A 26,116-nucleotide genomic window follows, 5' to 3' on the forward strand; every position below is an offset into this window, starting at 1 on the left:
GGACCGATGGCCCCAAGCTGTGGGACAAAGCCAGTCCTAATACACCCAGCCGTAGGGAAGACTGAGCTGGGCACAGAAGGGTAAGAGAGACTGCACACAGCTAGGATTAACATGATTTATTTCATTATCAGTCTTACAAGTTGCTGAGGTTGGGCAAAGCCAGGATAGTAACTTAAATCCAAAGTACTTTTGTTGAGTGACAACCTGATTAGCAAGGCCCTGTTACTGAACAGAGGGCAGTGGAGGGCACCCCAGGAACCACAGCACATAGACCAGTGTTAGAAACCCCTTCCCAGAAGCAACCGGTGGGACTTGGCCCTTACCAGCCAGGGGTCTACTCCATTGGCTCTTGGTGCCCACCAGCCCCCGTTAGAGGAGGCCCAGAGGCCTCCAGAGGCACCATGGAGGCAAAATGGGCTGGGTAGAGAGCAGGACTGGAGCTTCCTCACCAGGGTGCTGCCTCTGGCCTCGATCTCCCAATCTACACAGAGGAGTCACGCCACTGGAAAGGACGGCCAGTCCAGCCCCTTCCTGGAGTGAGGCCCCCAGCCAGCGGGGATGTGGCGGCTGCTTAACTGTTCTGCTTTCTTCCCTAGTTATCAAACTGTTACCTAGTTATGGTGTGCAGGGGAGGAGGCAGGGACTTAGGACCAAAGGTGGGAGGTAAGCTCCTTTTTGTACCCTGGTAAATAGCCCCAGCCTTCTTGGGGCTATGCTGATTAAGAAATGGGATCACTCAGGAGGATGGCTTGAGCCCAGGAGTTCAAGGCTGCAGTGAGCCATGATCGCACCACTGCACTCCAGCTTGGGAGACAGCAGGACCCTGGCTCTAAAAACAAAGAAAAAAGACAAGGAGATGGAATCAAAGCCCAGAGGTCCTCCCTTTCTCAAAGCCACCACTAGTTCTCTGTGACCATGGAAAACTACCCTCAGCCCCACTGCCTTTTGCCTCTGGTCAGTGGGTTTTGCGGGGTTCTGAGGTGTCTCCCCACTCGCCCAGCTCTGGGCAGAGCGGCTGGGCTGGGGCTGAGCTAACCAGAACCTGGAAGTAGGGCTCGGGGTTCTGGCTGTGGCCCCATTCCTGGCTTGGTCCAGCCTCGTTAGCTTTGGTCCAGGTTCCTGAATGGTGCCTCCCCGCCCACCTTGTGTTGGAAGTGTGAGCATTAGAGGGGAAGAGGACGGACAGGAAGGGAGGGTCAGTTATTGTACAAGTTTTTAAAAAGTTACAGGTAAGTTAACTTTGAGTAAAAAAAAAAAAAAAAAAAAAATCACAAAACAAGGATCAAGCAGAGGGCACATTTCCCTCTCCTCCCCTTCCCTTCTAGGGGCATACGTGGTGGTGAGAACACTCATATGATGGTGCAGGACGGCAAGGCGCCCCCCTTCCGGCTGCCTTGCGTGGACACGGGTTTGCCTTTTCCGTAGTACCCCGTGAAGATGGCCCTGACCTCCATGTTCTTGGCCAGGTTCAGCATCCAGCGCCCATTGCCCAAGGAATAGAGCTTGCCCCGGCTTAGCTCGCCCACCTCCTCGCCTCGGCTGCCCCCCTTCTCCTGCCGTAGAATCTCTAAGAGGTCAAGGCCCGTCTGCACGGCCTCTACGTCAGCTGCGCAGCCGAGGGTGATGTGGGCGCGGCTCCCCCGCGGCAGGTTGTCGGTGGGTGACAGCTTGTCCACATCACTCGGCCACAACTGCAGCTGCTGCTCACTCAACTCCACCCGGGCCCCAGTCGTCTTGGGTGTCACAAAGAGGGCAGAGATGGTCAGTGTGAAGGCCTTGGAGTAAGATTTCTTTACCACCTGGGGAGAGTGAGAAAGAGGGGCCCAAGCTAGAGATGGTGGGCTCTTGAGGAACAGCTGACCCAGGGAGGGTCCCTCCTGGAGGAGAGGAGGGGGAAGTCGAACAGAAGTGAGCACAGCTGAGCAGGGGTCGAGTATAGGCCCAGCATCCACTAACACCTGCGGCACGCACCTTCCCCGGGCGCTCCAGGCTCAGGTGAGAAACGCAAAGGCACTCAGACAGGGCCACATGGGGAGAGCCGGACTTCCTGAGGGAGCCCAGCTCCCTGCACACTTGCTTCCGGCCTCAGCAGGCTGGCTGACCTCTCGGTGCCTTGGCTTCGTCACCCATAAAACAGGGAGAACCAGAGCCTACTCCAGAGTTAATGTGGTTAACTCTGAGAAAGCCCATCCCATCTCAGCATAAAAGCTTTTCTATTTTTGCTCACGATCCCTTGTCCCAACAGTGTCTGGCATGAAATGGGTACTTAATAAATGCTAAATGAAGGTATGGTTAGGGATGGCAGCTCAGCTGTTACATATTCATTCCACTATGCTAGGGTGTTGGAACCACAGGGGTCAACGAAACCTAAAAACACCCTCAGGGAGCTTCCATTTGGGAGGACACTCCAGTGAACAAACGATTGTGCTAATAACCTAGGCAGAGAAGTGGGAGAGTGGACTTGAGGGTGGACACTTGCAGGCTGGAGACTGTGTGGATCTGGGCGACATGCCTGGCATTCAGGGATCACTGTCAGTGGCTGTGTGGGTGTAAGATGCCAGCTGTGTGGCGCAGAAAGGTCTCATACCCATTAGCCAATAAGCTTCACTATCGTATGAAACTTCCTCACTCTCGGGCCAGGCCAGACCTCAGACCTGGGGACCTCAGTGCACCAGGCTCCCTGGTGGTGAGGGACTCCTAGTCTTTGGAAGGTAAAACAGGCTCAGAGAGGCCAGAGCAGGAGCCCACTGCGGACCAGCATTCTCCATGAATCTGCAGAAGGTGGAGGTGCTTAGGGGCAGGCGAATGCACAGGCTGGCGATACTGCCAGGGCAGGCTCCTTAGAACCTGCGGCTGAGGTCTATGCAACTATGCCTGGGGACAGGGGAGCTAGGAGGAGATGGCCATTTTTCTTGAGCTGCCATCTGGTTTTGGTCCCTGCCTGGCACCAGTACCATCTCCAGAAGATGCCACAGCCCCTTCTTCTGCAACCTCCCACCTCCCGCATGTGTCCCTGGGGAACACTCACATCTTGTTGAGCATACTCCTCCGCCCCAGGAGCCTTCCCGTAGTCACAAAACTTGGTTGTGCAGTGCAGCACGCCTGGGGGTCTCTTTCCAAAGTAGGTGACCAAGTCCATCTTCTCCCTGGGCTCATCCCCAGGGACAACTGCCAGGAGAAAAAGGGTGCAGTCAGGGCAGGGGAGCAGGGGCATACCATCACCCGCCACCAGGACCACAGAGGCCCAGCGCAAAACACTCAGACGCTAAGCATCACCTCTCCAGCAACCCACTACAGCTCATTCGTTTGTTAGGTGGTCAAACTAATGGCAGCTTTAGAGCAATAAAAAGTTAAAATTCGCAGGCCGGGTGCGGTGGCTCACACCTGTAATCCCAGCACTTTGGGAGGCCGAGGTGGGCGGATCACGAGGTCAGGAGTTCAAGATCAGCCTGGCCAAGATGGTGAAACCCTGTCTACTAAAAATACAAAGAAATTAGCCGGGTGTGGTGGTGGATGCCTGTAATCCCAGCTACTCGGGAGGCTGAGGTAGAGAACTGCTTGAACCCAGGAGGCAGAGGATGCAGTGAGCCGAGATCGCGCCACTGGACTCCAGCCTGGGTGACAGAGCAAGACTCCGTCTCAAAAAAAAAAAAAGTTAAAATTCTCTGGCTTTACATTGTATAGATCTTTCCATCTCTTCCCCAAACTCTAAGGCATTTGTAACAGAGACAGGCAGTACAGGCCAAGGGAATCTAAGATTTACTAGCACCACATCTCAAAAAGTGGGGTGGAAAGAAAACAGGGCTGGGAACAATGTGGTACGGTGGAAACAGCCAGAACACAGTGAACATCTCAGCCCTGCTGTGCACCAGCCATCGGCCTGGGGCAAGTGACCAACCCTATCTATCAATCCAGCACAACCATTAGGGTGACCATACACCCTAGTGTTCCCAGGACCACCAGGGAACTATCAGTAGTGACCCATTTCACTCAGGGGCCCATCTGGACAGTCACAACGTCACCATCAGTTTAATACACACCTTGCAGGCCGGTTTGGGGGATGAGAGCCTATGGGGGCCCTCCTGGTACAGAAAGGGTCTTGGGCTATAATGGGGTGACATTATGGGGCTGGAAGACACAAAGGGGAGTGGATTATCTGTGATTTTCATTTCCAGACTCCACACCTGTGGCTGTCTTTGGAGTCACTCGCTTTTTCCTGTTACATTCTGAATTGAGTCCCGTGAGGATGTCTTGCCCTCCAGAGGGGAGGAAGGCCTCTCCTGAGAGCAGCCTTGCTGGTCTATTACATTTCTCCTGCTGTAACCGTGGGCAGAAAAAGATTCCAGTTTTCCTTTACAAATAAAATAGGCTGGACACGGTGGCTAGCGCCTGTAATCCCGGCAACTTGGGAGGCCGAGGTGGGTGGATCACTTGAGGTCAGGCGTTTGAGACCAGCCTGGCCAACATGGTGAAACCCTGTCTCGACTAAAAATTTATAAATTAGCGAAGCATAGTGGCGGGTACCTGTAATCCTAGCTACTTGGGTGGCTGAGGCAGGAGGACTGCTTGAACCCGGGAGATGGAGGTTGCAGTAAGCTGAATTGCCCCACTGCACTCCAGCCTGGGCAGCCAAATGAGACTGTCTCAAAATAAATTAAAAAATAAGGCCGGGCGCGGTGGCTCAAGCCTGTAATCCCAGCACTTTGGGAGGCCGAGATGGGCGGATCATGAGGTCAGGAGATCAAGACCATCCTGGCTAACATGGTGAAACCCTGTCTCTACTAAAAAATACAAAAAACTAGCCGGGCGTGGTGGCGGGCGCCGGTAGTCCCAGCTACTCGGGAGGCTGAGGCAGGAGAATGGCGTGAACCCAGGAGGCGGAGCTTGCAGTGAGCTGAGATCGCGCCACTGCCCTCCAGCCTGAGCGACACAACGAGACTCCGTCTCAAAATAAATAAATAAATAAATAAAAATAAAAATTAGCCAGGCATGGTGGCAGGTGCCTGTATTCCCAGCTACTTAGGAGGCTGAGGCAGAGAACTGCTTGAACCCAGGAGGCGGAGGTTGCAGTGAGCCAAGATCATGCCACTGCACTCCAGCCTGGGTGACAGAGAGAGACTCCATCTCATAAATAAATAAATATTAAAAGCAACTTTGAGCAGTAGTCACTCCAGGGCAGAGCCACCAGCTCACAGGTACAGGGCTTGCTCCTGGCCAATGTCACTGCAAGCACCACAGTTCACTGCAGAGTTCAAGTTTAGGAGCTGAGAAAAAAGTTCTCTGAGAACCCATACTGGCACAAATTCCCTGCTTCTGTGCAATATACACAATGTCAACAAACCAGAGTGGGGCTATTTCAGGTAAGAAGATCATGTAAAATTGGGGGCAGCCAGGCGCAGTGGCTCACGCCTGTAATCCCAGCACTTTGGGAGGCCGAGGCAAGCAGATCACCTGAGGTCAGGAGTTCGAGACCAGCCTGGCCAACATTGTGACACCCCCGTCTCTACTAAAAATACAAAAATTAGCTGGATGTGGTGGCACACACCTGTAGTCCTAGCTACTGGGGAGGCTGAAACAGGAGAATTGCTTGAACCTGACAGGCAGAGGTTGCAGTGAGCTGAGATAGTGCACTGCACTCCAGCCTGGGCAACAGAGGGAGACCCTGTGTCAAAATAAATAAATAAATAAATAAAATTGGGGGCAACCAGAAATGGCCTAAAGGCATATAGATGGATTAGTGGGTGACATTTCTCCAACAGGTCACTGCAGGAGAGCCACCAGGACCCCTTTTTATCCCAAACCTATCACTGGAGCAAAAAGCCCATGCCAAGAGAGAACCCAGCTAGAGTCCAGGGTTCAAGCCCGTAAACCCCGCATCCCTCCTGGGCCCGTGTTTTTCCATCTGAAAACAGGTTTTGGCCTAAGTGTGTGTCCTCTGGAGCTGTAAGATGCCACAAACCTATGAGTAAATCAAGTAGCCCGAGGCCTGAGAATCATCCCCAGTGAAGCCACAATAGTCCTAGTTTTAATTTTTTTGCAGCTTACAATTTCATGTCATTATTATTATTATTTTGGAACATGATTCTGCTGCTAAAAATGAGTTGGAAAACACTGGGCTTGATTCCCCCTCTAAGGTTACATTAGAAGAGGACATATTTCCTGTTACTACAGTTTTTCCGACCTCCAAGACGGGGACGGTGGTCTACATTCAACCTGGGAGAAGGGTGTCAGAGAGAAGAGGGCTAGAAGGAAAGGTGTAGTGGGAGGAAAGGAGCTCTGGGAGGCCGCCGTGTTCCCAGTGTGCTGCCAACTCCCCAAGGCTACCACTGGGACACACTGCTTGCCCCGCCCGCTCTGAGGTGAGCCTTTCTCTGCCTCCTGCTGCTTCGTGCCCCATGGTCCTATGCCCACAGCGCCCTGTGCCCAGCAAGGTGTGCTTATGAATAAGGCCCCACCCTGCCACCTACATTGTCGCAGCTCCTTCTTGAAGGCCTTGTGGTTCCCCAGCTCTTCCAGGAAGACCTGGCCGGCTTTGCGGAGGATCTCGGAGCTCTTCTTGGACAGGAACCAGCCGAAGTAGAGCGGCAGGAAGTCCTTCTCCAGCCCAGGCTTCAGCTTCTTCAGGTCATCAGCCGACAGCTGCCACTGGTTCTTCTCCTTGAGCTGGGCACAGTCCAGCCGCCACGCCGTCTTGGGCTCCACCAGCACCACCTGGTACTGGTACTGGTCGGCCATTTCAAAGAGCTGCTCCAGCCGTTCCCGCTCATGGTTGGTGTCATCTAGCACAAGAATTCTGATATCCCGGCGGCGGCAGTAGGCAGCCAGGTCCTCATCGAGCCGCTTGTACTCCTCAGAGAAGGCTCCTCGAGCGCCGGGGGTGATCTTGTAAGCATCAGCCGACACCATCTTGGTGCCATCACGGTACTTCTCCACGATGGCCCGTGCCAGCGTGGACTTGCCGCTTCCTGGCAGGCCGCGCAAGATAAAGAGCGTCTTGCACTCTTGCAGCGTGGCCACCGTGTCCTCATCCTGAAGGAAGGGAAACTGCAGCTCAGGCTTGTCCTTGGCCCCTGAGGATGACATCTTGTGGAAGAAGATCTTGGGCAGGAATGTGTGGCTTTTTCGGGAGAAGCCTCTGTTCTGTGTAAGGAGGGGAAGAGATGTCAGCCCAGGTCCTTCGCGGGCTCCCCGCCGGCCTTACCCCTAGTCCCTAGACTGGGTGTGGGCGCCTTCCCAAGCAGGGCAGCGCTGGACCTTCTGTCCCTTTCAGTCCGGGAGCACCTTTCCGCTTCTGGTCGTGGAGGAGGAAGAGGGAAGCTTGTCTGAAGCTCTCCTAAGCGTGCGCTTTCCCCATTGCTGCCACCTCGGAAAGGAAAACGTGCTCGAGGCATGCAGGGTGTGCCAGGAGCCTGCGGTTCTGGGACTGGCCTCACTCTTATATGCTTGGCACCTACTAAGGACGTCCTCTTTGGAGGTGGGGGTCTCTGTGTCTGGGCCAAGCCACAGCTGCCACGGCTGGTGCACAGAGAAGGGTGGGGAGTGGAGACGGGTTACCCCAAGACTGCCTCCCTTCCCCCAACAATGGCCGCAACAGATAATACTCTCTTGTCTGGCATGCGGGGACAATGGTCCCACAGAAAGGCTGGTGGGGGGCAGGGCAGGAGAGCACTGGACAAAGGCCCTCTTTCACCGAGCCTGCCACCTCCTCCTCTACCCTCTCCCGGCCCCCACAAAGTCGTAGTCTTTGTGCCTGTCCAGGACAGGGCAGCACAGGGCACCTGCAATCAGGATCCAGCTCTGCCCGCCGCTGTGCTGTGTGTCAAAACCGCCTCTCGGAGCCACTTGTTTTCCTATCTTCTAGAAGCCACAAGGGATGGCAGCTTTTACCGTAAAGGGTCCCCTCCTCTGAACTGGCTCCGCCTCCCGCGCGCACCCGGGCGCGGGGCAGCGGTTCCGTGTGATGAGACGGTCCCGAGTCCCCTCCTGAGGAACGCTACCGTTTCCCTCTCCAGCGGCCTCTCCGGCACTCCGAAACCCCCCGCCCAGCTTCTTCCAGATCTCAGGGCTGCCCTGAGTACCAAGACAACTGGAAGTCGAGCCCGGAGCCCCGGGTCCTCGTTTGCAAGACGCTTCCTCCCAAGGGGCCCCGACACTCGTTTCCTGCCCCGGTGCTACCCCGTGCCCGGCCCCGCCCGGCCTCTCACCATGATGAGGAGGGGCGCCGCCGTCGCCGCCTCTGTCGGCACCAGCGCTCCGAGGCCGCCCGCCTGCGCGGAGGGACACGGGAGTCCAGCGGTGGCACGACCCCAGCCCGGCCGCTTTACATAGTCCGGGGGCGGAGCGGGCACCCGGGCGGGCTGGGGCGGGCCGTCCCCTCTGCGCGCAGGCGCTGCGAACCGAAACCCGAAACTCCCGCCGCGCGCGGGAACCCCGGCCCGGCCCCGCCCCCTGCGCGCGCCCGCTCCGCCACGCGCACCCACTCACTGCGCCTGCAAGCTGGACGGCCGCTACCTTCTGTGTGTTGAGGGGTAACTCAGTCACCCTCCCCGGTCCCGTGGATTAGCAGGAAGTGAGTGAAGCAGGGTCGTGCAAGGTTGGATCCTATCTTTAATTTTTGATATTTTATTCATCATGGACTTTTGCATTAATTAAAAACTTTTTTTTAAACCACATTGGATTAAAGCATTATGCGATTTGCTGGCATCCCGGTAAACTCTGCATCTGAAATGCCTCACTGACCTCGTCCGGACCCTGTGCCAGCCGAAAGTCAGTCTCAGCCCCGACCTTTCCTTCTAGAAGTTGTGGAGACAGACTAGGATGGCAATGGCCAAAGGGACAGATGAGTAACGGAGTGAAATCCTAACATCCTCTGAGGCCAGATGCTCAGCTGCCACCACCTCTGTGAAACCACTGAGAGCTCCGTTGGATTTTTGAGTTTCTTGTACCAAGTGATGTGCTAAGCCCTCAGTCCTCACAGCAACTCCTGAGACAGGTATCCCATTGTTCAGAGAAGCCAGCTTGGAGAGCCTGATTTACCTGATTGTGCCACCCAGAGGTGTCAGAGGTGGAATCTGTCCGCCCTCCCAGGCCACTCCCCTATCTTTGGCCTCAGTCCCAGCATTCGCTTAGCTCTGGCTTGGGGCATTCCCCTGCCTGTGCTAGCTGGGGCCACCCCACCATTGTTCCATCCATAAAGCCTCCCCAGTGTCCTGCGCACTGGAAGGACTCAGTCAGTCAGGGGTGTCTGGGAAGCACCTCTCCTCCCAGGCCTTCCCCTCTCCTCCTCCCTGTGACTTCTCGTTCCCTAAAGCTCCTGTATCTTCACCCTCCTGAAACCCTTTCTTCTTGGCACCTTTCTCTCCACGAGGCTCTTCCAAGAATGGGCAGGGGTGAGGAGACAAAGTGACAGACTCAGGGTTTGCAAGAGTGAAAGACACCTATTTAATGGCAAAATAGTGACAGAAAGCAGCAGAAGTAAAACCCTCATTTTTCCTATTACAGATAAATTGCTTGAAAATCCAGTTTAATAAGATCCCGTTATCCTTCTGAACACTAACTTCCTGATCCTCATCCCTACCGCTGTCTTCATTCATACTCCTTTTCCATCTCATTTTCTGTTTTTTTCATTTCTCCTATTTCCCCAAATTGTGTTTTTCCCAGTTCTTCTGGCTCTCTTCTGCCCACTTCTGAAATTTTATTTAGTTCTTCTGGTTCCTGTCTGCTGAACTCTCCTGAGAGTCTTTGGTCTAATTCTCCTGAAGGCCTCCTATAAATTTCTCTTGACTCTCTTCTGCCAGCTTCTAGTAGTTTCCTGCCTGTTTCTCCTGATCTTGTGCCTAATTCTCCTGACAGGCCCTTGGCAACTTCTCCCAAATCGCTTCTGGCTTTTCCTGCTTCCACACTCTGCTTTCTGCTTGCTGTGCTCTGCAGAGCTCCCCCAAAAGCCTCATCGTCCTCATCCGTCTCTTTCTCATCCTCAATATGGTCCCACTGCTTCACCACCTTCTCGGGCTCATCTCTCACTCTCCTCATGTCCTTCTCTGTTGCTGTTATTCTATCTTCATACAGTAAAGCTTCTGAAAAATAAGAGAAAAGTGGGAAGAAAGATAAAAGTTTGTTCATGTCAGGCCGGGTGCGGTGGCTCACGCCTGTAATCTCAGCACTTCGGGAGGCTGAGGCAGGCAGATCCCTTGAGGCCAGGAGTTCCAGACCAGCCTGGGCGACACAGTGAGACCCTGTCTGTACTAAAAATACAAAAATTAGCCAGCCATGATGGTTGGCGCCTGTAGTCCCAGCTATCTGGAGGCTGAGGCAGAAGAATCGCTTGAGCCCAGGAGGTTGGAGCTGCGGTGAGCCAAAATCGAGCCACTGTACTCCAGCCTGGGTGATAGAGTGAGACCTGTCTCCAAAAAAAGGAAAAGAAAAAAAGAAAGAAACTGTTCATCTCTGTGGAGGCCTGTGCTTTTGAGAGGCAGATGAAAGAAAGGCCCTGAGAATGACTGTTTTTGCCAGCTTTTTAAATTGGTGTTGACAGCACACCTTTCCAAAAGCAGAGAGGGAACCATCATTTACTAAGCCCAGCTCCGTCCTGCGCATCACGTGAGGGCTGTATAGCTTATCCCATCCGGACATCAGGAAAATGTCGTTGATTTGAGTTTGCAGTCAAGGGACCTGAGACTGATAGGAAAGAAATTACACAGCCGGGCGGCATGGCTCATGCCTGTAATCCCAACACTTTGGGAGGCCGAGGCGGGTGGGAGGCCAACAAGGTGAAACCGTGTCTCTACTAAAAATACAAAAATAAGCTGGGTGTGGTGGCATGTGCCTGTAGTCCCAGCTACTCAGGAGGCTGAGGCAGGAGAATCACTTGAACCTAGGAGGCAGAGGTTATAGTGAGCCGAGATCGCAGCACTGCACTCCAAACTGGCCAACAGAGGGAGACTCTGTTTCCAAAAAAAAAAAAAAAAGCCGCAGTGGCTCACGCCTGTAATCCCAGCACTTCGGGAGGCCGAGGTGGAGGTTGCAGTGAGCCAAGATTGCACCACTGCACTCCAGCCTGGATGACAGAACAAGGCTCCGTTTCAAAAAAAAGAAAAATCACACAATGGTCACACTGCAAGTAAGAAATAGCAGAGACAGAATTTGAACCCAGGACAGTCTGACCCCAGAGCACCTTCTCTTTTCTCTACAAGAAATAGCATAGGTGCTGGTAAACGACAGAAGGGTTTTCTCCAGCATCTTCATTCTGACACTTGCTCTTTGTCCCTGGGAAGCACATTCATTATTTGTTGGGAGGTTTCCTATGAAAATATAGGAAAAAACACAGGGAAAAAGGTAGGTTTCCTATAAAGATATAGGCTGCTAACAAAAAAGTTCAGCTGACGAGTTATTTTACAAGCAAAGGGATCCTTGCTCCTAAATTTTTTTTTTAATCAGTTATGGAGAAAAGTTACATCCCCTTCTGCATCTCCCTTACATTCTTCTCCTGGCAACCACTAGTTACTGAGGTGTCTGCAGAGGGTCTGGGTCTCAGGGATCACAGCACTTTGGAGGTGAAAACAGATGCAATGCTGCCACCTGCTGTTCTGAGAGGGAAGTGCCCGGCAGTTCTCCAGGCACAAGGACGCAGGCCAGGGCAGGGAGACTGGGGTGTTGGCTGCTTCCCCGCAGAGTCTCTCTCCACAGCTGTTGCTCCTGTGGCTTCTCAGAGCAGCTCAAAGGGCATGTGGGGGCGGAGACAGAGCCCCTCTGAGGGGGTCCAGCCACCACAGAACAGGTGCTGGATAATACAGGGCTGTCATCTGGCTGCTCAGGTGCCCAGAAACCTCCCGCTGCCCTACCTGGACCAGAGAGGATTTCAGCCTTGCAGCCTGGAGGGCTGCAGCCAAGAATCTGCACTGGGCTGTGTCCTTCCAGGCCCCCAGCCCCGGCTCTGTTCACCAGTCTGGCTGGAGTCAGAGCTCCGAAGACTGGGGCAGGAAAAGGCTGTCTGTGTCACTAGAAACAGTGTGGCACGGGCCGACACATGGGTTCTAGAGCAGATCGCCCAAGACTGAAAACCACCGTAGCCTCTAACCCCTCTGCCTCCATGTCCTCCATAAAGTCAAGCTAGGCTGGGCGCGGTGGCTCAAGCCTGTAATCCCAGCACTTTGGGAGGCCGAGACGGGCGGATCACGAGGTCAGGAGATCGAGACCATCCTGGCTAACACTGTGACACCCCGTCTCTACTAAAAAAATACAAAAAATTAGCCGGGCGAGATGGCGGGCGCCTGTAGTCCCAGCTACTCGGGAGGCTGAGGCGAGAGAATGGCGTAAAGCCGGGAGGCGGAGCTTGCAGTGAGCTGAGATCCGGCCACTGCACTCCAGCCTGGGCGACAGAGCGAGACTCCGTCTCAAAAAAAAAAAAAAAAAGTCAAGCTAATAACACTTCCTTCATAGTGTTCCTCAACGGATACGGATAGGATGAGTCCATGCGCACCGAGCCTTTGGAAGAATGCCTGGCCTGCAGGAAGCATGAACGGGGGTCGGCTACTGTGCTTAACACCCCTGCTCCTCTAGGCCCCTCTCCAGTGGGGTAGGGCTGCTCAGCCATCTTCTGCTTCTCCTTCCCTCACTCCCTCCCTGCAGAAAAGGAGAGCCCAAAGGCAGGGGCCAAAGGTCTCTTTACTCCCTGGAGACCTTGTGAGAAAGAATGTGGTAAGGCACAGCTGCCAGGCAGCCTCTGCACCTCGTCCCCCTCTGCACCTGCCCATCACACTGCTGGCCCGAGAGCAGCACCGTAGGTGGGGATAGTGGGGCCCCAAGTCACCCCTCCCTAGCTACACGACTCTGACAGAGCACTCACCTCACTCAGCCTCCCTTTCCCCCCATAGCACCTACACCTCCTAGCGGGGTAAAGACCAACAAGATCACTCCTGTGTGGTGCTGAACCCAGTGCCTGGCACTCAGTAAGAGCCCCCGAAGGGTAGCTCCTGCTGTTATTCTGTCTCTGTGCCTTTGGCCCTGCTGGAAATGCCTTTCTTCTCCCACCTGTCTCCTGGAAAACTCCTGGGCATCTTTTGGAGTTGGAGGTAGATAATTCTTCCTCGTCGAAGACTCCTCTGCCTCCCCAGAGGAGCCCGCGTCCCGTTGCATGCACCCTCATGGCAGCACACCTCCACCTCGGTGTAGCACCTGCGTGCAGGAGCCCAGCAGCTGACAACTCCACTGGTCAGCCTTGCCCAAAGGGCCATGGGCTCCTCCAGGGCAGGGATGTGCCTCTGTCTCCCCAGAATCTAACACCTTCCACGTACATGACAAGTGCTCAACACATACTTGATGAATCAATTGAAGAGAGAAATGAGTGCGCTCTGGGGTCAGACAGTCCAGCCCATGGTGGCCTGAATCCTCGCCCTCTACTGCCCCAGAGATAGGCTAGGGCTGCTGGTGGCACTGAAATCAGAATCCATGGTGGGCAGTGCCAAGCCCCCAGACGGGGGAGCTGCTGTCACGTGTGTCTCGGACTAGAGGAAGAGAAAGCAGAGGGAGAATGCTGAAGTTGCCTTTTCAGAGTTCAGGAACTCACCTCCATCACTCTTTTCTTTGAGATTCTCCATGTAGTTGGTTTTCCTCAGTTCTCCGATGATACCCTTGTTGGCATCGTCCAAGGCCTGTGGATGGTAGAGGGAGCTTAACCCCTGTGTTTGGCACCTATACCATTAATTTTCCCCATCCAGATCAATCCCAGAAGGCAGGGCTCTAGTGGGAACCTGCCACCCTCGGTTTCCCTCTGGCCCCTCCGATGACCCCTACCCTCAGGTTAATCTACACCGATTCAGAATGATCCACACCAACTTGTGTCTGAGAGATACATGACTGCGAGTCATTCAAACACGTTTCTCTTGGGCTTAGGCATGTATTGGAGTTGTGTCTATCTACTCATTTCTACCTTTAGATAAACCACCTAAAGCTGCTTTTAGCTTCAGTCAATGCAAAAAGACAATCCAAACCTGCAAGCACTCAGCAAGCCAGCACTGAAGGGCCCCAGAAACACACCAAGGGGACAGGACTGCCTTCAGAAGGGCCTTCCAGGATGTCTGCAGTTTCCCCAACTCGAGTGTGCGATCCATAGAGGCCTGGAGCTCGGCCTGTGAGCCTCTGGAGGGCAGGTCTTGCCTTCTTGCTCATAGCAGGCCCGTGGCTAGCACTGACAGAACACCAGCTACACGTGGTAGTGTCTCCCGAGCAGCTCCAGGGCCTGGACACACTCTTTCTTGTGATGTTGGTCTGCTCACCCCCCACCTCCCTCCCACTGTGAACCTTCCTACCTGGAATTGCCAATCCAGGAGGGTGAGGGGTCAGGGGCCTGGTCCCATGAGGAGTCACTGAGGGTCACAGGGACCTTTTCTCTCCCCCTAACCCTTCAAAACCACTGCCTAGCCTTCAAGGTGACCTCAAATCCTCCTTGCTGGAAAGCCTCCAGCTCTGCCTCCCAGCGGAGGATCTCTCACCCTGAATTCCCCTAGTCCCCTATGGCGCTGGTCATGAACCAGGGTTTGTGCTTTGTGTGTTTTTTTGAGACCAAGTCTCACTCTGTCGCCCAGGCTGGAGTGCAGTGGCGCCATCTCTGCTCACTGCAAGCTCCGCCTCCCGGGTTCAAGCCATTCTCCTGCCTCAGCCTCCTGAGTAGCTTTTTTTTTGTTTGTTTGTTTGTTTTTAAGAGACAGGGTCTTCCTGTGATGCCCAGGCTAGTCTAGAACTCCTGGACCCAAGTGATCCTCCCACCCTCAGCCTCCCAAAGTGCTGGGATGTAAGGTGTGAGCCACTGTGTCTGGCCTTTTACTGTAATCTTCTTGTGGGCCAGGAGCATGGCTGTACACCTTTGGGCTTGGCAGCCTGGAGCCAATCTACATTCAGTGAATATTTCCTGAACTGAACGGCCATGCTCTCTGTCTGCAGGGTGATCACACGGAAGTATGTGGCGCATGGCACATCTGGCAGGGCTGCAGTGAGGTGGGTGCTCTTTGCCTGGAAGCCAGAGCTGGGGACATGGCATATACAATGAGGACGACAATGTGCTAGGCCTGGGCTCCCCTGGGCCGTGTGGTGGCAGAGGATAGACTGCGCCTGCTGGGGTCTTTTGGGTATGATTGCTCCACCCTGAGAGGGCAGTGTTAGCCTCACCACAGTCCTCACAAACAGCTCACCATGAACCTGCCTCCCAAAAGACAGAGGGGATCCGGTCACTTCTCTGCTGTCCACAGCCCTTCAAGTCCAGGCTGGTGGGCTGTCTGGGGCTTTGTCACCCCACCCCCGCCATCGGGAACCCCCAAGCTCTTGGACCCAGGCCAGGATCTCTCTTCTGCCGGCCACTGGCCCTCAGCGCTGGCCTCCCACGTCTTCAGTGCACTTGCACCTCCTCGGCCTGGCCAGCTCTGCTATCCTAGTCCTTCAGAGCACAGCATGAGGTCTTCCTCCAACTGGGAGTGTCCTGAGCCTTCACTTCTCAGGGTCCCTGCTCCCTTTGCCCAGTGCCTACAGACCCCAGGCTGGTCCCTGAGGCCATGCCCCTTTGCTGCCCACAAGTTATGCAGTCTGGTTTCTTTCAATCATGGCACAAGCTCCCCGAGGACAGGGACCTCATTTATTTCACTCCAGCAGATACTTCCTGGGGTCCAGCTACGTGCCAGTGGTGCTCTGGAATTTGGCTATGGGAAGGGCTTAGGGAAACTGTCTGGTCAGCAGCGAGAGGAAGAGGCCTGGGTGAGTGTGCACCTGTGAGGTCAGTGTGCAGACTTTACTGAGCTTGTGCGTCTGTCTACCTGGATGCACTGGGAGTGGGTGGGGTGGGGGAGCCCAGAGCACCTCCAAGTTTCTCCTCTGGTCTCTGCCTCCTGACACAGTCTAGGCCAGGCCAGCACTATTCAACAGAAATTTCTGTGACAATGGGAATATTCTAGATCTGTATTACGTAGCACCCATAGGCCACAGTGGCTGGTTTTTTTTTTTTTTTTTTTGAGACAGAGCCTTGCTCTGTCGCCCAGGCTGGAGTGCAGTGGCAAGATCTTGGTTCACAGCAACCTCTACCTCTCAGGTTCAAGCGATTCTCCTGCTTCAGCCTCTCAAGTAGCTGGGACTACAGGTGTGTGCCATCACACCTAATTTTTTGTATTTTTAGTACAGACAATGTTGGCCAGGATGGTAATCTCCTGACCTTGTGATCCACCAGCCTCGGCCTCAAAGTGTTGGGATTACAAGCATGAGCCACCACACCCGGCCTCACATGTGGCTATTAATGACTTGAAATGTGGCTAGTGTGGCTGGGTGCAGTGGCTCACGCCTGTAATCCTAGCACTTTGGGAGGCCAAGGCAGATGGATCATGAGGTCAGGAGTTCAAGACCAGCCTGGCCAAGATGGTGAAACCCCATCTCTACTAAAAATACAAAAAAATTAGCTGGGCATGGTGGCACGTGCCTGTAATCCCAGCTACTCCGGAGGCTGAGGCAGAGAATTGCTTAAACCCGGAGGGGTGGAGGTTGCAGTGAGCCGAGATTGCACCACTGCACTCCAGCCTGGGTGACAGAGCGAGACTCTGTCTCAAAAAAAAAAAAAAGAAATGTGGCTAGTGTGACTGATAATTTTACTTTTTTTTTCTTTTTTTTTTTGAGATGGAGTCCCGCTCTGTTGCCTAGGCTGGAGTGCAATGGCATGATCTTGGCTCATGCAACCTCCACCTTCCAGGTTCAAGCGATTCTTCTGCCTCAGCCTCCCAAGTAGTTGGGACTACAGATGCCTGCCACCATACCCAGCTAATTTTTTGTATTTTTAATAGAGATGGGGTTTCACCATGTTGGCCAACTGGTCTCAAACTCCTGACAAGTGATCCATCCGCCTGGGCCTCCCAAAGTGCTGGGATTACAGGCATAAGCCACCACGCCCAGCCTAGTTTTAATTACCTTTACTCTAAGTAGCCACACGTGGCTAGCAGCTGCCTCCTTGAGCAATGGAAGTCTAGGCAATTACAAGTGCACAATGTGGACTTTGATGGGGGACATATTGAGGCTGTGAAAGCCAGATGTGAGGGCTCCTCACCCAGACTGAGGGGTCAGAGAAGGCCGCCTTGAAGAGGGGACATCTAACCTGAAACCTAAAGGTTGAGTGGGAGTTAGCCAGGTGAAGGAGGTGGGAAGGGAAAGTTTAGAATATTCCAGGCAGAGATAACAGCATATGTTATGAGGCATAAGAAAGCTGTTCAGGCCTGGTATGGTGGCTCATACCTGTAAACTCAACACTTTAAAAGGCTGAGACAGGAGGATCGCTTGAGCTCAGGAGCTCAAGACCAGCCTGGGCAATATAGCGAGACCTCATCTCGACAAAAAATAAAATTTTAAAATATCAGCCAGGCATGGTGGCCCACACTTGTAGTCCCAGATACTTATCTCTTGAGCCCAGAGATCAAGGCTGTAGTGAGCTGTGGTCACACCACTGCACTCTAGCCTGGGTGACAGAGCAAGACCTTGTCTCAAAAAAAAAGAAAAAGAAAAAGAAAAAGAAAAGAAAAAAGAAAGCCTGTTTAAGAAGACAGGAAAGGCCGGGCGCGGTGGCTCAAGCCTGTAATCCCAGTACTTTGGGAGGCCGAGATGGGCGGATCACGGGGTCAGGAGATCGAGACCATCCTGACTAACACGGTGAAACCCCGTCTCTACTAAAAATACAAAAACTAGCTGGGCGAGGTGGCGGGTGCCTGTAGTCCCAGCTCCTCGGGAGGCTGAGGCAGGAGAATGGTGTAAACCCGGGAGGCGGAGCTTGCAGTGAGCTGAGATCCGGCCACTGCACTCCAGTCCGGGCGACAGAGCGAGACTCCGCCTCAAAAAAAAAAAAAAAAAAGAAGACAGGAAGCTGGTATTGGCTGGAGCCGGAATGCAAGGTGATGGGGGCTGGGGACTGACCAGCAGGAAGGCTGCAGAGGCCCACAGGGGAGAGCTTACCCAATGCCTTCCTAGCCCTGTGAGGAAAAGTCAGGAACAGAGACACCTAGGCAGCAATAAAGGGTTTAGGCAAGAGAATGAGGAAATCACACTAGATTTCTTGTCTCCTGGAAGAGGTAGTATTTTTCAAACTTCAAGTCCTAACGTCAATTTAGACCAGGGGTCCCCAACCCCTGGGCCACTGACTGGTCCATGGCCTGTTAGGAACCGGGCCACACAGCAGGTGAGTGGAGGGTGGGCAAGTGAGCATTACGCTGTCAGATCAGTGGTGGCATTAGCTTCTCATAGGAGGGAGACCCTATTGGGAACTGCACATGTGAGATCTATGATGCACGCTCCTCATGAGAATCTAATGTCTGATGATCTGAGGCGGAACAGTTTCATCCTGAAACCATTTCCCCCGCTACCAGCCCATGGAAGAATCGTCTTCCACAAAACTGGAGCCTTGTGCCAAAACGCTGGAGGACTGCTGATAAAAGAGAATGAGGGCTGGGTACAGTGGCTCAGTCCCAGCACTTTGGAAGCCCAAGGCCGGAGGATCACTTGAGTCCAAGAGTTTGAGAGCAGCCTGGGTAACAGAGTAAGACCCTGAGTCTACAAAAAATAAAAAGTTAGCCCCCAGCATGGTGACATGCATCTGTATGTCCATCTAGATGGCAGGCTAAGGTGGGAGGATGGCCTCGGCCCAGGAGGTCAAGGCTACAGTAAGCTATGATCTCATCACTGCACTAAGCCTGTGTGACAGAGAGACACTGTCTAAAAAATAAATAAATACAAAGTAAAAAGAAAAAGAAAATAAGACAATAAGGTTAGGCACAGTGGCCCATGCCTGTAATCCCAGCACTTTGGCAGGCCAAGGCAGGAGAATCATTTGAGGCCAAGAGTTTGAGACTAGCCTGGCCAATATACTGAGACTCCATCTCTACTTATTTATTTATTTATTTATTTAGAGACAGGGTCTTGCTCTGTCACCAGGCTGGAGTGCAGGGGTGAGATCACTCCCTGTTACAGCCTCAACTTCTCAGGCTTGAGTGGTCTTCCCACCTCAGCCTTCCAAGTGGCTGGAGCTATAGGCGTATGTCACCACGCCTGGCTAACTTTTTTTATTTTTTAGAGATAGGGTTTTGCCATGTTACCGAGACCCAGCAACACGGGTGGGTCCCAGGCCAGGTCCCACCATGCCTGGCCCTGTCTCTACTTAAAAAAAGAAAAAAAAAAAAAAAAAGGCCGGGCATGGTGGCTCACACCAGTAATCCCATCACTTTGGAAGGCCGAAGTGGGCAGATCACCTGAGGTCAGGAGTTTGAGACCAGCCTGGCCAACATGGTGAAACCCTATCCCTTCTAAAAATACAAAAATTAGCTGGGCATGGTGGGGGCACGCCTGTAATCCCAGCTACTCAGGAGGGCAGGTGAATCGTTTGAACCTGGGAGGCGGAGGTTGCAGTGAGCCGAAATCGCACCATTGCACTCCAGCCTGGGTGACAGGCGAGACTCAGTCTCAAAAAAATAAAATTAAATTAAATTTAAAAAAGCCAAGCATAGTTTACACCCGTAATCCCAGCACATTGGGAGGCTGAAGAAGAGGGTGGATTGCCTGAGCTCAGTTCAAGACATAGTGAGACCTCATCTCTACAAAAAAAACTTTAAAATGAAGCAGGAGGATAACTTGAACCCAGGAGGTCGAGGCTGCAATGAGCCATAACACTGCCACTGCATTCTGACCTGGCCAACAGGAGTGAGACCCTGTCTCAATAATAAATAAATAAATAAATAAAAAATAAGAAAACAGAATGCAACAGGAAATATCAGCATGCAGAGTACATAGCAGAGGTAAATAGATTTTGTAAAATTTTTGTTTCTGGGCTGGGCACGGTGGCTCATGCCTGTAATCCCAGCATTTTGAGAGGCTGAGGTGGGCGGATCATGAGGTCAGGAGATCAAGACCATCCTGGCTAACAACACAGCGAAACCCTGTCTCTACTAAAAATACAAAATATTAGCCAGGCATGGTGACGGGCGCCTGTAGTCCCAACTACTCGGGAGGCTGAGGCAAGAGAATGACGTGAACCCAGGAGGCGGAGCTTGCAGTGAGCCGAGATCATGCCACTGCACTCCAGCCTGGGCGACAGAGCGAGACTCTGTCTCAAAAAAAAAAATAATAATAATAAGTAAATAAATATAAATAAATAAATAAATAAATAAATAAATTTTTTTCTGATTTTTGTTTTTCAAAGAAAACTGTGTCCTGGGTTACTATACAAACTGATGGCAATAGCAGACACTTCAAAGCCATCACCCCATCTAGGGCGTGTCCTACAGTTGGTGGATAATAAACGGCTGTGGGGCCGCACGTAGCCGCTCACACCTGTAATCCCAGCACTTTTGGGAGGCCGAGGCAGGTGGATCACCTGAGGTCAGGAGTTCGAGACCAGCCTGGCCAACATGGAGAAACCCTGCCTCTACTAAAAATACAAAAATTAGCCGGGCCTGGTGGCATGCACCTGTAATCCCAGCTACTTGGGAGGTTGAGGCAAGAGAATTGCTTGGACTTGGGAGGTGAAGGTTGCAATGAGCCAAGATCATGCCATTACATTCCAACCTGGGCAACAGAGCAAGAGTCCATCTCAAAAAAAAAAAAAAAAAAGACTGTGGAATGGCCACCCAAGCAGGCCGAGGGGGAACTGAAGGCCTGACCACCCGACCCCACTCCCGACACCCGAAGCCCGGCGGGTGGAAAGGCTCACGCTGATGATGGCCTGCTGCGCCTCATTGTTATGCACAAGCTTCGCTCTCTCCAGGGCCTTCTCAAAATTGTTCACGGCTGACTCGAAGTCTCTCAGCTTCACTGGAGAGCAAGGGGAGAAGGCACAACACAGGTAGAGTGTGACTATGTGTGGGGCATGATGGAGCCTCTGGCTGCTCGAGCACTGCCAGGGCCCATCAGAAGCTTGTGTGAGCTGTAGTCCGTCCCAGGCCCCAGGGAAGCATCACTGAGCTGCTCAGCACCATCCCTTCCACTGTGTTCCTGGGCTGTGTCACCACTGAGAACCAGGGCTGAGGAACCTGGGCCTTGGGTTTCAGGTCATTCAAAGGGGTTGGTTAGAGAAGGGGACTGTGGTGCAGTCTAGTGCACACATCATGTGTCTCTAGAGTGGAGGAGAAAACCGCATCCTGCTCCATCTTTAGATTGTTCCGGAAGAGGAAATTCTTTTGTTTTTGTTTTTTTTTTGAGATAGAGTTTCACTCTTGTTGCCCAGGCTGGAGTGCAATGGCGCGATGTTGGCTTACTGCAACCTCTGCCTCCCAGATTCAAGCGATTCTTCTGCCTCAGCCTCCCGAGTAGCTGGGATTACAGGCGTGTGCCACCACACCCGGCTAATTTTTTTTTTCTTTTTTTTGAGACAGAGTTTCACTCTGGTTGCCCAGGCTGGAGTGCAGTGGTGCGATATCGGCTCACTGCAAGCTCCGCCTCCTGGGTCCACGCCATTCTCCTGCCTCAGCCTCCCGAGTAGCTGGGACTACAGGTGCCCACCACCACGCCCGGCTAATTTTTTATATTTTTAGTAGAGATGGGGTTTCACCGTATTAGCCAGGATGGCCTCCATCTCCTGACCTTGTGATCCTTCTGCCTCGGTCTCCCAAAGTGCTGGGATTACAGGCGTGAGCCACCGCGCCCAGTCTAATTTTGTTTTTTCAGTAGAGATGGGGTTTTGTCATGTTGATCAGGCTGGTCTCAAACCCTGACCTCAGGTGATCTGCCTGCCTCGGCCTCCCAAAGTGCTGGGATTACAGGTGTGAGCCACCGCTTGGCCAGAAATTCATATTTTTTAAATGGTCATTCATTTTTTTCAAAAATGATATGCAGACCAAACAAAGCATGGAGGGCTGGATGCAATCCATAGGCCAGCTGCTGGAACCTCAGCTGTCTCGAGTCCAGGCCCTACTCAGGTACAATCTGAACCCATAGAAAAAGTGGCTCATCTTGGCTCTCTGTGCCAATTAGTGCTGGAGCTGGGACTGAAATGATTAACCGATTGAGTGACTGATTTGAGTCCTCACAGCTTCATTTCATTTTTAAAAATTAAATATATAGGTCAGGCCAGGCGTGGTGGCTCACACCTGTAATCCCAGCACTTTGGGAGGCCAAGGTGGGCGGATTGCTTGAGGTCAGGAGTTTGAGACCAGTCTGGCCAACATGGTGAAATCCGGTCTCTACTAAAAATACAAAAATTAGCCAAGCATGGTGACGGGCGACTGTAAACCCAGCTACTCAGGAGGCTGAGGCACAAGAATTGCTTGAACCCGGGAGGCAGAGGTTGCAGTGAGCCAAGATCACGCCATTACACTCCAGCTTGGATGACAGAGCAAGATTGTCTCAAAAAAAATAATTAATTAAAAATGCATACATACATACATACATACACACATACATAGGCCAGGTGTGGTGGCTCAAACCTGTAATCCCAGCACTTTGGGAGGCTAAGACAGGCGGATCACTTGAACCAGGAGTTCAAGACTAGCCTGGGCAACATAGTAAGACCCCATCTCTACCAAAAATACAAAATCAGCTGGGTGTGGGGCCGCATGCATGTAGTCCCAGCTACTCGGGAGGCTGAGATGGGAGGATCCCTTGAGCCTGGAAGGTCAATGTTGCAGTGAGCCCATATTGCACTGCTGCACTCCAGCCTGGGTGACGGAGTGAGACCCTGCCTCAAAAAATATATATATAATTAAATTAATAGAGACAGGGTCTCACCATGTTGCCCAGCCTGGTCTCGAACTCCTGGCCTCAAGCAATCCTCTACCTTGGCCTCCCAAAGTGCTGGGATTACACGCATGAACCTCCCCGTCTGGCCAAGAGCTTCATAAAGGAGAAAGTGCTTACCAGCCAAGGTCTTCACAAACCACTGCTTTCTTTTACAATTGAGTATATCCAAGATCTATCCTCCTCCTAAGCACTGCTTTGAGACCCATGGGGAAAATAAGCCCTTGTGCTCATAAGTCAGACTTTAAAAGGCCATTACAGCCAGTTATGGTGTCTCACGCCTGTAATCCCAACAATTTGGGAGGCTGAGACAGGCAGATCACAAGGTCAGGAGATCGAGATCAGCCTGGCCAACATGGTGAAAGCCCATCTCTACTAAAAATACAAAAATTAGCCAGGCATAGTGGTGGACGCACGTAATCCCAGCTACTTGGGAGGCTGAGGCAGAAGAATCACTTGAAATTGGAAGGCAGAGGTTGCACTGAGCTGAGATTGCACCACTGCATTCCAGCCTGGGTGAAAGAGTGAAACTCTGTCTCACAAATAAATAAATAAAATTAAATAAAAGGCTATTACACTTGGCCAGACACAGTGGCTCACACCTGTAATCCCAGCACTTTGGGAGGCCAAGGTGGGAGCACTGCTTGAGCTCAGGAGTTCCAGAACAGCCTGGGCAACATAGGAGACCCCGTTTCTACCAAAAAAAAAAAAAAAAATTGCCAGGCATGGTGACATGCACCTGTGGTCCCAGCGACTTGGGAGACTGAGGAGACAGAATCACTGGAGCCTGGGAGGTTGAGGCTGCAGTGAGCCATGAATGCAGGGATGTGACACTGCACTAAAATCTGGGTGATAAAGCAAGACTCTATCTCAAAAAAGAAAAAAAAACGAAGGCTATTACACTTGAAAGGAAATTTAAATGTAATTCTGAAAATATGTGGAGTCACAGTATTCCTTCCAAGACCAGTGGGACTCTGACATTAAAGGTCTGCAGAGGAGTCACATGCTTATTCAAGAGCGTAAATCATTCAGGACTATTCTTTCATTCTTTCTCTTTGTTTCTGTTTTTTTTTGAGTGAGGGTCAGGGTTTCGCTCTGTATCCCAGGCTGGAATGCAGTGGTATGATCATGGCTCACTGCAGTCTCAACCTGGGCTCAGGCAATCCTTCCACCTCAGCCTCCCAAATGTTTGGGATCACAGGTGCCTGCCACCACACTCAGCTAATTTTTTTTTTTTTTTCACAGTCGCCTGGACTGGAGTACAGTGGCATAATCTCAGCTCACTGCAACCTCCGTCTCCCAGGTTCAAGCAACTCTCCTGCCTCAGCCTCCCAAGTAGCTGGGATTACAGGCGTGTGCCACTATGCCCAGCTAATTTTTTGGATTTTTAGTAGAGATGCGGTTTCACTATGTTGGCCAGGCTGGTCTTGAACTCCTGACCTTGTGATCTGCCCACCTCGGCCTCCCAAAGTGCTGGGATTACAGGCATGGGCCACCGTGCCTGGCCCTAGTTTTTTATTTTTTGTAGAGATGCAGTCTCTTTATGTTGCTTTATTTTTTGTAAAGATGAGATCTCCCTATGTTGCCCAGGCTGGTATCAAACTCCTGGGCTCAACCGATCCTCCCACCTTGGCCTCCCAAAGTGCCAGGATTACAAGTGTGAGCCACTGTGCCCAGGCTAATTTTTTTTTTTTTTTTTTTTTTTTTTTGAGACAGAGTCTCGTTCTTTCACCCAGACTGGAGTGCAGCGGCACAATCTGGGCTCACTGCAACCTCTGCCTCCCGGGTTCAAGCAGTTCTCCTGCCTCAGCCTCCTGAGTACCTGGGACTACAGGTGTGTGCCACCACACCCAGCTAATTTTTGTATTTTTAGTAGAGACGAGGTTTCATCTTGTTGGTCAGACTGGTACCAAACCCCTGACCTCAGGTGATCCGCCTGCCTCAGCCTCCCAAAGTGCTGGGATTACATGCGTGAGCCACCGCACCTGGCCCCAGCCTAATTTGTAACTGAATATGTAATTTAAAGTTATCTCAATGTGACAGGAAAATCACTTGACCCTGGGAGGCGGAGGTTGCAATGAGCCAAGATCGTGCCACTGCACTCCAGTCTGGGCGACAGAGTGAGACTCCTTCTCAAAAAAATACATAAAAAAAGTTCACCGGCTAGTAAGGATAAAGTTCAATAATTTTTAGAAAACTTACAGACTTGGCCGGGCGCGGTGGCTCAAGCCTGTAATCCCAGCACTTTGGGAGGCCGAGACGGGCGGATCACGAGGTCAGGAAATCGAGACCATCCTGGCTAACACGGTGAAACCCCGTCTCTACTAAAAATACAAAAAAACTAGCCGGGCGAGGTGGCGGTGCCTGTAGTCCCAGCTACTCGGGAGGCTGAGACAGGAGAATGGCGTAAACCCGGGAGGCGGAGCTTGCAGTGAGCTGAGATCCGGCCACTGCACTCAAGCCCAGGCGACAGAGCGAGACCCCGCCTCAAAAAAAAAAAAAAAAGAAAATTTACAGACTTGAGGCCGGGCCTCCCAAAGTGCTGGGATTACATGCGTGAGCCACTGCGCCTGGCCCCAGCCTAATTTTTTTTTTTTTTTTTTGAGACGGAGTCTTGCTCTGTTGCCCGGGCTAGAGTGCAGTGGCCGGATCTCAGCTCACTGCAAGCTCCGCCTCCCGGGTTTACGCCATTCTCCGGCCTCAGCCTCTAGAGTAGCTGGGACTACAGGCGCCCGCCACCTCGCCCGGCTAGTTTTTTTGTATTTTTAGTAGAGACGGGGTTTCACCGTGTTAGCCAGGATGGTCTCGATCTCCTGACCTCGTGATCCGCCCGTCTCGGCCTCCCAAAGTGCTGGGATTACAGGCTTGAGCCACGGCGCCCAGCCCTAATTTTTAACTGAATATGTAATTTAAAGTTATCTCAATGTGACAGGACAATCACTTGACGCCGGGAGGCAGAGGTTGTAGTGAGCTAAGATCGCGCCACTGCACTCCAGCGTGGGTGACAGAGTGAGTCTCCATCTCAAAAAAAAAAAAAAAAGGCCAGGCACAGTGGCTCACGCCTGTAATCCCAGCACTTTGGGAGGCTGGGGCGGGTGGATCATGAGTTCAGGAGATCGAGACCATCCTGGCTAACACAGTGAAACCCCATATCTACTAAAAATACAAAAAAAAATTAGACGGGCGTAGTGGCGGGTGCCTGTAGTCCCAGCTACTCGGGAGGCAGAGGCAGGAGAACGGCATGAACCCGGGAGGCAGAGCTTGCAGTGAGCCGAGATTGCGCCACTGCACTCCAGCCTGGGTGGCAGAGCGAGACTCCGTCTCAAAACAAACAAACAAACAAACAAACAAAAAAACCGGTTCCCCCATGGGGCTTGGAGAG

The 26,116-nt window shown here is 52.5% G+C and overlaps 2 protein-coding genes across 5 annotated transcripts in view; both read right to left on the reverse strand.

The window, feature by feature from the left end:
• Positions 1 to 101: 101 nt before the first annotated feature.
• On the reverse strand, positions 102 to 8,409 carry CNP (2',3'-cyclic nucleotide 3' phosphodiesterase). 3 transcript variants are annotated; one of them, XM_033183010.1, is made up of 4 exons: positions 8,205 to 8,409; positions 6,468 to 7,140; positions 3,029 to 3,168; positions 102 to 1,799 (listed from the first exon to the last, which is right to left on the reverse strand). In XM_033183010.1, exons 1-4 carry the CDS (start codon positions 8,205 to 8,207, stop codon positions 1,350 to 1,352), a joined length of 1,266 nt encoding a protein of 421 aa, XP_033038901.1. In that variant the 5' UTR covers positions 8,208 to 8,409; the 3' UTR covers positions 102 to 1,349. The 3 variants fall into 3 exon arrangements, with proteins under 3 accessions (XP_033038901.1, XP_033038903.1, XP_033038902.1); XM_033183012.1 differs by lacking the exon at positions 8,205 to 8,409 and adding an exon at positions 7,888 to 8,113; XM_033183011.1 differs by lacking the exon at positions 8,205 to 8,409 and adding an exon at positions 7,779 to 7,915.
• Positions 8,410 to 8,570: 161 nt separating this feature from the next.
• Positions 8,571 to 26,116, reverse strand: part of TTC25 (tetratricopeptide repeat domain 25) — a 44,689-nt gene continuing 27,143 nt past the window's right edge. The window contains exons 10-12 of one of the 2 annotated variants that reach the window (XM_033183006.1): positions 20,714 to 20,814; positions 13,565 to 13,649; positions 8,571 to 10,076 (exon numbers count right to left, since the gene is read on the reverse strand). In XM_033183006.1, the coding sequence (XP_033038897.1) occupies positions 9,586 to 10,076; positions 13,565 to 13,649; positions 20,714 to 20,814 (677 nt within the window). In that variant the 3' untranslated portion in view covers positions 8,571 to 9,585. The remainder of the gene's footprint in view (positions 10,077 to 13,564; positions 13,650 to 20,713; positions 20,815 to 26,116) is intronic. The other variant, XM_033183007.1, reaches the window with a different exon arrangement.

Source organism: Trachypithecus francoisi, unplaced genomic scaffold, assembly GCF_009764315.1.
Source record: "Trachypithecus francoisi isolate TF-2019V2 unplaced genomic scaffold, Tfra_2.0 Lachesis_group20, whole genome shotgun sequence".
In the NCBI taxonomy this organism is placed as follows: Eukaryota; Metazoa; Chordata; class Mammalia; order Primates; family Cercopithecidae; genus Trachypithecus; species Trachypithecus francoisi.

Coding starts and splice junctions, on each gene's coding strand:
- CNP (XM_033183010.1), bottom strand. Junction 3,169..6,467: donor CAAGAAGGAGCTGCGACAAT/GTAGGTGGCAGG, acceptor TTCTCCTGGCAG/TTGTCCCTGGGGATGAGCCC. Junction 1,800..3,028: donor AGGAGTATGCTCAACAAGAT/GTGAGTGTTCCC, acceptor CACTCTCCCCAG/GTGGTAAAGAAATCTTACTC.